Source organism: Cyprinodon variegatus, unplaced genomic scaffold (assembly GCF_000732505.1).
Source record: "Cyprinodon variegatus isolate N-32 unplaced genomic scaffold, C_variegatus-1.0 Scaffold283, whole genome shotgun sequence".
Taxonomy (NCBI): Eukaryota; Metazoa; Chordata; class Actinopteri; order Cyprinodontiformes; family Cyprinodontidae; genus Cyprinodon; species Cyprinodon variegatus.
The window spans coordinates 807,107-818,093 of record NW_015150736.1 but is presented as its reverse complement, the minus strand read 5'-3'; the positions used below and the strand labels follow the sequence as shown (position 1 = coordinate 818,093).

Genomic DNA, 10,987 nt, shown 5'->3' with positions numbered 1-10,987 from the left:
TCCTCCATAAAACCCTGGGGACACTGGCAGTTAAGTCCCACTGTATATCCTTCAGTGTGTTATGTGATTTATTTTTTTCTTACCAGAGTTGCATATTTTGCAGATTCTGAATGTGATCTTTGTAGGCAATAAAGCTCGTCTCTGTTTTCACCTCTACATCCCCCTAAAACACCCCCCTCCACAGTGAAACACAGTGGCGGCAGTATTATGGACCAGAGGAAGCTAAAGAACAATCCAGAAAGAGAAGCTGTGAGGGAAGGCAGCGGAGAAGTGTTTTATTGAACTGGCTTATTTTGTAAATCAGGCTTAGTTAGCCAAGTCTGGCTTATATTGAGGTCATTTAGGTTTCATAAAGCTGTCTTCCTATGAGTATGACTCAGTTACTATGGCAATCAAGGCAGCAAAGTGTATCTGATCGCGACAGGTTTAGAGCTGACAGAGTTTAAATTATTGTCTTCTTTGCTGAATGCACCATGGGGCTCCATAAGAGACAGACAGGGTATTGACCACTTTATCTTGCCCTAATATATGGGAGCAGTAACAAGTAAAATGCAAATAATAAAAAATAAATCATATAATAAACTTTATACACAATTTAAATTATTTTTTTTTTGGATTGCATTGTGTTTTTTTTGTTTTTTTTTTGTGTAAAAACTAGTTACTTGTTGAATAAAATCTGACTAAACCTGAATTAAAAGCAGCATTGGACTAAAACTGTGACTAGGATCTCCAGCCTAAAACTAAACTATAAGAAGGAAAAAGTATTTAACTTTATTTTCATTAAAATCATTCACATTTTCATCCAACAATTAAGACGTACACTTATTTAAAATAAAATAAATCCTTATTTAGTTTAAATTTCATATCAAATTCAGATGTTTCTTGAAATAATGTGTATGATCTAAAGGTGACATTTTACTCATTTAATGTCAACAATGGCTTGCCATACCCTCTCCCAGGTTACTTTTTTAAGTAAATGTATGAACTAACTTTAAAATATGAGACAGGAGTCTGTTCAAAATCAAAAATGTTTTCAAACAACAAAATAAAAGAAACTGTGTTATATGAAGTTCACTTAATCAGTGAAGAAGCCACATCTTATATGAGAACAAACGCATCACTTCTCACGTAAACATAACTTTCACTTTCAAAAAAAAAAAAAAAAGCTGTGAATTTCTTTAACCTTTTTTACATTCTTATACACCAAATTTTACATTTCAGATAAATATTAGTACATTAGAAATCAAATTAATTGGAATGGCACTATCATCCACTAATTAATATTAGGCAGTGATGCAAGTTGCAATCTTTTTTTCTAATTTGAACAACCCTTCCTTAAGAACAATCTGTTTTTTCCTGACTTATTTGTGAAATTGAATTGTGGGCAATGTATTTTCTTCTAAAATTTAAGCAACTTTTAAGATCAGCGATATTTAAAGGCCTGTAGAGGACGGACCCCATTACGTTTTCCTCCTTTAAGACAATTTTTTTTTTTTACTCAATAAGTTGCATATGACAATAACAACCATAACAAATTTGGGTAATTGAAGTATTGAATTCTGGGATGCATGTGAGTTTATAAAGTAGGTTTATCAGTACTGGTAATTATCTGGGTTGCACAGTGGATGGTGGGTGAATAGCTGCCTTGCAGCAAGAAGGTTCTTGGTTCGATTCTTGGCCGGGGTCTTTCTGCAGGGAGTTTGCATGTTCTCTCTGAGCATGTGTGGGTTCTCTCTGGGTACTCAAGCTTCCTCAAACAGTCCAAAAACATGACTGTTAGGATAATTGGCTTCTCTGAATTGACCTTAGGTGTGAGTGTTTGTGAATGGTTGTTGTCTCTGTGTTGCCCTGCGATGGACTGGCGACCTGTCCAGGGTGTACCCCGCCTCTCTCCCATTGACAGCTGGGTGACCCCAGCAGGGATAAGCATGACGGAAAATGGATGGACTGAACTTGAGAGAAAGGTTTAGTTCATTTGAGACCTTTTATTGCATGTCATCCTTTTTTCTTACAGCAGTTTTTACAATAGTATTGCAGTTGTTTTAGTAGTCATGTGCAAACCTTTTCCTGGAAAACATAAATCTCAGTCAATAACAATAGCACAAATACTAGGAAATCCTAAAAATAAATCTGAGTGGGCTCTATGTAACTACTCTTTACCAAAACTCAAGCAGGAGCCAGTTTATTGCTATGTGAGATAATACAACCAATACTGAATCTGTTGAAGAAGCTGGACAAAAAGTGCAAACAACAGCCAGTTTAAATTCATGGCAAAGTTTCACAGACACATCAAAGCTAACTTCATTAGAGCTGGTACAGTGGAGCTTGGGAAATGAGGTATGAATGAATACACCAACTGGTTTAACGGAACTTTAAAGAACTTCAAGTGTCATCTCTTAAATCTTGGTGCAGCTGGTAGTTTAGCTGATGATGGCTGATGAGCACATCTTGTTGATCCCACATGCATTTGATCCCCTGTAAAGGTAGTAGTAACCCTGCAGGAGAAAAACAAAATCAAACTCTTATTTTATAAATCTCCTTATCACATAATAAAACTTCAGCACACTTACAAGAAATCAGCTTAATTAATATACAGTTTAGGCTACATTTATTGCCTCCCCTCCTTCTGAGCTGGTTTGGGTCATCGTCCAGTTGAAGACTAATGTTCTTTCAGTGCTGTTGCTTTGCAGGAAAATAGTCCTGACTTTTTCCTGCATGGAGTTTGGAAGTTATCCCTGTGCAGGTGAATATTCTCTCTAGAAACTCCTGCTTCCTCTCACAGTCCAGAACCATGAATCCAGGGTGATTTTCTGTCTAACCTGCCTTTAGTTGTGAGTGTGTTGCATGGTTGTTAGTCCTGTGGTGACCTAGTGACCTGATCAGGGTGCCCCCTGCCTCTCACACAATGACTGCTGGAAAAAGGCACAATTATTATAATAAAAGAATGGATGTTTTATTCTTTTAAACAGTTCAGATGTTTCCAGGGTTTTAGGTGGATTAACATGCCGCCAGTTTAACAGATCCGCTACCATGGTAAATTGTCGGTATAAGTGTTTTTTTTTACCGTAGAGCTGAATTTTACATACATTATTTTAAAACATTAGATTTTTTTCCCCCTCACTGTCAGACTTGAAATCTGATTAGACCTTTCTTGTTTTCGGTCCATTATTGTTACCCAAATTATTACTGTTTTCTAAATGCCATAATTATGAAAGACATCATTTTTTTATGAATTTTTTGAAGCTCAGAGGTTGAAAAACATTTTGTTAATATTCCAAACCCTTGCCTTTAAACTGTTTGACTAGGGTTAAACGTTCTGAATACTGTTCCACAAGCTTCTCCCAAAAGTTGTCAGGAACTTTGACCCCGTTCCTCCTGACAGAACTGCTTTGATTGAACCTAGCTTGTCAGCTACCTTGCTAACACTCCCTTTTAGCTCTGCCCATGTATTATCAATAGGACTGGGATAATGGCTTTGTTATGGCCACTCTAAAACACTGACTTTGTTATCCATAAGCCTCTTGGTAACCAGTTTGGCTTTTTGTTTGGGTCATTGTCTCTATGGAAGCCTATTTGGCCCAAACCTCAACTTTCTTGCTGATCTCTTCAAATGTTGCATCAGGATTTCTACAAAATGATCTTTTCTCATGAAGCCGTCTATGTTGTGAAGTACACCAGTCCCTTCTGGATTAAAACAAACCCACAGCATGACGCTACCACCGCTGTGTTTCACAGGATGATGTTCTCAGGTTTAACTACGCTCATTATACCAATATGGTTCAGTCTCATCAGACCACAGGACATGTCTTTAAAAACAGAGCTGAGATGATTTCCTCCTGCAGAATAGCCTTTCAGCTATTCAGCTTTCAGCCAGCACCAAAACATGTTCATCTCTGGGACGACAAACCCTTCTCTGTCTGTATGATGGCTGGACAGTCCATGGTGTTCATTAGTGTTGGGCCCAGCAGTAAAACCCCAATTTGTTGAGTGTATTGCTTTATGAAAAAGTCACAGTATGGATATAGCTGCTGTTCTTGCCAATCACTGAGTCGCCAAATTGTTTCTAGAAGGCAGGGGTCAGGCCCCCCTGGGTGGTTGCAGAATACCATTAAATAAGTAGATATAAACTGTATTTATTTATCGTATCCATGATTCCATTTCACCATGAATCCATCTTATATCAGAGATCCAGTTGTTCTTCATGTTCCTAACAGAGCACTTTGCTCTAAATGTGCGGGTTTACTAGTGGTTCCTAGAATTTCTAAACATAGAATGGGAGGTAGTTATCAGGCCCCTTTCCAGTTTTAGTCTGTGAGGCTAATTTTAATGCAAGGCTTAAAACTTTCTTTTTTTGTAAAGCTTTTTGTTATAGTGGCTCAGGTTCTTTTTACATCTCGTTACAGGTGATGAAGCAGACTGAAAATGTTTTGTTATTGTCTCCTTTCTATCTCTTCTTTCTTTCATCTCTTCTCTTTTTTTTTTTTTCCTTTTTCTTCTTCTGTTTTTCTGCTCTATATACATTGCAGTGTCCATATAAACTGTAAAACTCCCTGCATAATTATAATAAAGCAATTTATATGCATGAAACAAGTGGAGCAATATGGTAATAGCCGTACTGCTACACTTGTGAAAGTAAAATCTGTTGGGCTCTTTTTGGCATCAAGACAATTATTCTTATTGTCACATTGCCAGAAAGGACACTGTAAACAAAAAATAAATAAATAAATAAATATAGTGGCTCAGGCTATTCTGAGCTCTCCTGTTTTTCAAAGTAGTGTTGGAATGGATCAGTCAGATCCAGATACCCAGTCTGGAAGATTACCAAACAGGACAACTACTCTGTAAAGGGCTGGTTATCCTCCCGCAGCAGTGTGTGGCAGTGAGCTTGTCGCAGATATTTTTTATTTATGCCCAATATTGAAGCGCGGTCTGCGCTATGTTATTCATCACCACAACTCAAAAGGGACATTCAGGAACTAGCTGTGGATCTAGATACGGCCAAGTTGGGGGGCAAGTTTCTGCGACAACGGAGGGACATAGGGGTGAAAAAAGAGCGGGGATGCAGGTGGTAAAATGGTCCCAGCAAATTCACGCATCTGAGTCTTCTAGCTGGTCCATCTTCACGAGTTGCCTTCCACAAAACAAGCCGGTAAGGAATCAAACAGGAAATACACATTGTGTAGAGAGGATGTAGATTTGACCAATCAGAGGCCTCCTGTCTGCAGTTACCTACAATTTTGGAGAGGTGCAGCAGAGTTTCTGCGGAAGGGGCGAGGGCATATTTGCGTTTACTGCGACACGCATGCAGACGACCTCGTTTGCATGCGTGGATACCTTTACACATCAATCCAGTAGATGTCAGTTTTATGCATCTGTGCTGCATTAAGCTTTGTTGTTAAATTATGTCTGATTAAAATGTGCAAAAGGGGTTGAGATATGTTTTTATGAAGCAAATGTATAGTTAGCTGTAGACCTGTATTACAAAGCTGAACAGGCTTTATAGCTTATCCTGTTAGCATGATTATAGAACAAGTGTAAACAAAAACCTTATGGATGAACAGGGTTTAATGTAGGCTGAACTGCATGTTCTACTGTTTTTTTTAAATCAAATATTAAGGTTTGATTACATTTTGGGCCTAAAATCTACATTGAATCCATCCTTCTTATTGGTTCAGTTAAATCCCTCTTTTTTTGAATCAAAGTGATTACAATCCTACTAGAACATTCTGACAATCCCAAACACAAGATCTGACCTGGATCAGAACCAGGATTGGATTATCTGATCTAATCCAAATGTGCAAAACTAGGATTAGGATTTGAAACTATCTGTTATTCAAAATCCAAGTTAAATACTGAACTGGGCCCTGGTTTCACCTGTATTCATTGTTTACTTCATACCACACCAAACTAAAGCTCCATCTACCAGAAAGGTCAGTCTGACTCAAAGAAGTTAGGTCCAGTTAAAGCCTCAGTTCAGTCTCTCAAACATCCTATTTACTTTCATGATAGCTGGATAGAAGCAGCATTAATTTTTGTAAAGCTTGCCAAAAAGCAAATTCAGCATGTTGATGGAGTCTAATGGCTGTTTCTTAACCTGGTGACCCACAGGTGGCGCTTTAGCTGCAGTTCTCTAAAAGGTAAACTAATAAAGTTTGTGTTTTTATCTTTATTAACATCCTGCTTAGTGTTAGCATGTTTGCATCAGCTAAGTATATATGTAGTGTTTTATACATACTAATCAGGATAAATTTACCTGCTCTCCATAGTCCTCCCCCCAGCTGTTTTTAATGGCCCAGAATGGGATGCCTTTCCCTGGAAATACAGCACAGAGAAAACAGATTGAAATACAGTCTGAACCACAAAGCTATCTCTCCTGATGTCATCAACAAAATGCATGACTGGGATGGATTATTTTCTAGCAAAAACAAATGTCAGCAACTATGGACAGCAACTTGGAGCCGTGCGTTTCCCCCAAAATAATTACAATCAAAAGAAATATACAGTATATGAATACAAATAGCCAGTCCAAAGAAAGAGAGGAAGTCTATAGAGAAAGAAATAAAGGTAAATAAAAGAAAGGTTAGGGGAGTTAGCTTTTATCATGGGGGTTGAGGAGTCCCCAGGAAAATTCTAACAAAGTTATTTCTGGTTAATTTAAATCGGTATGAAGCCAAAAAGAAAGAAAAAAAAACTATAAAGGAAAAACATGTTTATTTAAAAAATAGGAACAAAAATTGAGAAGAAGATGAAAGCAACATGACCTGGGGTGATAAAAGTGCTTAGAAATGTTTCTAAATCTACAGTTTCTCAATCGATTAAACACTGTTCCTGAAATATAGCTCACATTTCTCTAAACAGACCTTTTGCTGCTAAAGCTGCTAAAGATTGTTTTCGTTATAAGATTAGAAATTGCCAACTGTAAAAAAAGGGGGGAAGGTCTTCCAATATTTTCATGAAGAAAGAGATGAGAGAGAGGGGGCTCATGGCAGGAACCAGAGCAGAGAAAGATGCCACTACAAGGAATCAAACATCCAGACAGTGATGACACCCAGACTTTAATGGGCACAGACTGGAGGTGAGATTATTGCATTTTGGACTCAAAGTCCAGAAACCACGCGCTTGCGTGTTTATGTGTGACTTATACTTATTATTTGAGGCAATTTTTACCCAAAACTTTTCCACTGAAGTTTGGACTCAAATCTGTCATGTTGATGGAGAACTTTAATCTGTGTAATTTACTCACGTTCACCATATCCCACCAGCAGCACAGCGTGGTCGATCATCCAGGGGTTGCAGAAGATCTTCAGCGGGTGACTGACTCCCTTTCTGTAGAACTACAGAAATGATAAAAAAAAAAGTCAGACGCAATGACAGTATCTGTTAAAAGATTTTGGCTTTTATCAGCTTATTTGGTGATTTAAAAAAATGATGGCTACAGTTTTAACTCCTCCCAACCAGTGAGTGGCACCCTCATACTCACCCACTCTGTCCTGCACTGTTTGCCTGCTGGCTGCTAGGTGCACTAATGCTACGTTCCGACCGCAAGCAGCTGCAGAGGCAGCAGAAGCAGCTAGTTTACATGCAAAGTCAATGGTTGACACGCATCAAAGCACAGCCAAACGTCCCACAGCGCGTTTTGAGCAGCAGAAGCAGCGCCTGATGGGCTTCTGAGCATCTGACGCGCATGACAGGCTTCACAAGCAGCAGCTGCTGGAGTTGAAAAAATTTTAGTTTTTGTTGTTCACCCGGCCCCTTCACCTATTCGGGGAGGTTGTTTTGGGGGTTGGCGGGGGGTTCCCCGGCCTTGTTATTGCGGTTTTTTTTGTTCCTTCTTTTGAACCGTTTTTTTATGGCTTAATTGAATTTAAATTTCGAAATTTTGTTGGCAAACCTTTTTCATTTTTTTTTTTTTGTTTTTTGCATTTTGGTTGCGTTCCTTGAAAAACGCCTTATAGCCGCCGCGAACAGAAGCAGGAAACTGCGAAGAGGCGACCAGGCCAGAGGCTGCTGTTGAACAGGATTCCTAATGACAGCGCAATGCAGGTGTATGGGCATCTGAGCGGGTCCAACAGCGAAATAATATTTGAAGGCAAGATCGTAATCTTAATGAACTGACTTTCTCAGGTGGATTTTCTCACTTAAAAACATATTAAAACTGCTTTTTACCCACATATAATGATAAATATAGCAAAGCCGCTCTCTGCCATTGAACACAGAAGCAACAGACGCATTTGGACACACTTTACTGGACAAAAGCATCAAGGACGCTCTTGACGTGCATCCGACCTTTATGTGTACAAGAATAAAAAATGAAGCAGCACGCGCGTTTTTGCTGTCTCTGCTGCATGCATTCTGAACGTAGCATAATGCTAATGTTAACTATTGGTTAGCATTAGCAGATATTTAACTTACCTCTTCAGAAGAAAAGCAACAAACTCTGCATAGTTTCTAATCCTTTTGCTTGCAAAGCTCAACAGCTTGATGTTTACCACTGTTTTGCTTGTTTTTTTTTTAAATTTGAGAAATGTGACACAGAGAAAAATCATTTCTCCACTCAGTCATGGAGCTATTATCACCCGGAGCTCCGTCTGACGTGACTTCAATCTATTATTCCTACTGCTGCAGAATCCTTTGGTGTCAAACTCGACATCATGACCAGAACTAAATATTTGTGTATTTAGGACCTGTCAAAATGTATCAAATTATTTATGTGCTATATATATTTATTTTCATTAAAATTAATACTTTTATTTTGAACCACAGCAGAAACTGTAGATAAATTACTATTAATATTAATGAATGTTTTGATAGAAAGCTGTAGCTCTCACCTTTAAAGGCCAAAAGCTAAAACTAAAAACTATACAGATGGAATTAATAAGTGAAAATATGAGAATAAAATTCCTCACCTGCATTGCAAAAGCATTCAGAGCCACAGAGATCGGTCCGTTCTCAGCCAACCAAGCTGCAATTTCTAAGAAGAAAATAAAACTATTTTAAAAAATCCTGTTTGTTTAATGATAATTCTCTGTTCAAGTCACAGATATTGAGTCTAACCCTTCTCATCTTTGGAAATCTCCACCGAGCTGTTGATGTAGGCCGCCACCTTCCTGTCAGTGAAATCACACGTCTGCTTGTGTCCTTTATAGGAGTAATCTGTTTCAGTCTCTAGACCGCCTTAAGATTACAACAGGGACAAAAAATTAATAAATATCAAGAATAGGACTTATTTTCATATTGTATGTTCAAACTTTCTAAGGGAATCGGTTTCTTACCCAGCTTTTCAATGGCTTCATAAGCATTGGATGGCAGTCCCCCTCTGCATGCCTGGTCCAGTCTGTCACAGTCCACCAGCTCTGCACAGGAGACGGTTATGACTGTTTACACTGCAGCTCTATGAGTTTATCTTCAGCTTTTATCATTCTTCATCTGTCAGGATGAGTTACCCTGCTCTGAAAGCGACAGCAACGTTCCATTTTTCAGGAACCACTGGCCTTCGATGTTTCCTGTGACAGAAAAGGCCCAACAGGATCCACACATTCCCTGTAAACACAATGAGGGTGGGAAATATGCCTCAGCCACTTCACTTCTTTCCCTGTGAGGGGGGTGAGCCTTCAGTTATTGTAAAGAACTCACTTGGTTCTTCACAGGACTAACAGCTCCACGATCCCTCCAGTCCCAGCTTTCAGGGGCGGGGCCTTTGGCAGGGGGGGCAGGTTTCATCTGACGATGGAGAGTCCACTGACTAAGAAGCGGGTTCAGGTATGTGGAACGAAACTCCTCCTCTGGATAAACACAGAGGGAGAAAATCTGAAAACTAAACCTCTGTGTTACTAAAAGACATCATCTTGAAGCGAGGCTGCTGTGTTTTAAGCAGAAAGCATAATTTCAGAGTTTGAATCTACTATTGCAGTTAACCTGCCTGCAGAAATCATAAAGACCAAAGTAAACACCTGCTCATATCTTGGGTTATTGTGTGATTTTTAATGTTGCGTCGCTGGCTGTGCAGATGCTACTACAATTTACACTGGTGTAAGTGGGGTGGCCAGTGGGGGGCATTGCACAGGGTGGCCGTGGCCACCCCTGGCCACCCCCTGATGGTCACACGTACCAGTTAGGTCACTGAACTTGGTGACTCCGTACTCAGCAGAACCTTGATCCAAAGACTGGAGCTTCTCAGCTGTTTTCAGGTTCCGGTGGAAGATCCGCAGACGTCTGTCAGCCTCTGGCAGGAAAACACGCAAAGAAAATGGTTTTCTTTCAACCATAGAAGACATTTTTAATACTTTTTAGTAGGGATGCAACTAATTAATATTTTGCAAACCGATTAATCTGTTGATTATTTTTTTTCGATTAATAATCGGATAGCCAAAAGTTCCTTAAAGAAGATTTTATTAAATTAAACCAGGTGAAACTAAAACTTTTCCACTTGAGGAGGATCGAGATAGAGCATATTGACAGATAAAGAGCTTTTTTATTATACATTTTTTTTTACAATCTTGGTATAGATACTGCTCTAAGTGGGTCGCTCTGTCAGCTAAAGGCTGACAGAGCGACAGAGTTTTTAATATTCTTTTTTGTTTCTGCATTTTTTATTTTATTTTATTTTTATTTTTTTTTATTTGGTTATTAGACATTATAGTTTTTTTTATCGTTATTCCTTTGTTTATCTGAATGCGCAAAATTGAACAGCCTGAAAACTGGAGCGGAGTTTTTAAAATTTTTTTTATAAAAAGCGCACAGCTTTACTGGAGGAGAGAATTTTCTTTTTTTATTTTGTTGCAAAAATATCACCTTTATAATGAGGGTTTATACAGGAATGAGTAACTCTAATTTAATACTTTGTAATGCTCTTAGAACTAATTTTAATGCCATCAACAAGTACCCATATATACACAGCAAAATATGCAGCCACGTCCCGAATTCCTCATTTTCCAGCCACTTTTGTTAAAAATGTGCATTTTCCCTTTCTTTAGCCTTTTCTCCACAT

General features: G+C 38.6%; 1 protein-coding gene across 2 annotated transcripts in view; it reads right to left on the bottom strand.

Moving 5' to 3' along the window:
- Window positions 1–1,975: 1,975 nt before the first annotated feature.
- The window catches only part of ctsw (cathepsin W), a 14,840-nt gene continuing 5,828 nt past the window's right edge, over window positions 1,976–10,987 (bottom strand). For both annotated transcript variants that reach the window (XM_015383368.1, XM_015383369.1), the window contains exons 6-14: window positions 10,109–10,222; window positions 9,634–9,782; window positions 9,444–9,540; window positions 9,273–9,353; window positions 9,055–9,174; window positions 8,907–8,971; window positions 7,244–7,334; window positions 6,254–6,312; window positions 1,976–2,495 (exon numbers count right to left, since the gene is read on the bottom strand). In XM_015383368.1, the coding sequence (XP_015238854.1) occupies window positions 2,421–2,495; window positions 6,254–6,312; window positions 7,244–7,334; window positions 8,907–8,971; window positions 9,055–9,174; window positions 9,273–9,353; window positions 9,444–9,540; window positions 9,634–9,782; window positions 10,109–10,222 (851 nt within the window). In that variant the 3' untranslated portion in view covers window positions 1,976–2,420. The remainder of the gene's footprint in view (window positions 2,496–6,253; window positions 6,313–7,243; window positions 7,335–8,906; window positions 8,972–9,054; window positions 9,175–9,272; window positions 9,354–9,443; window positions 9,541–9,633; window positions 9,783–10,108; window positions 10,223–10,987) is intronic.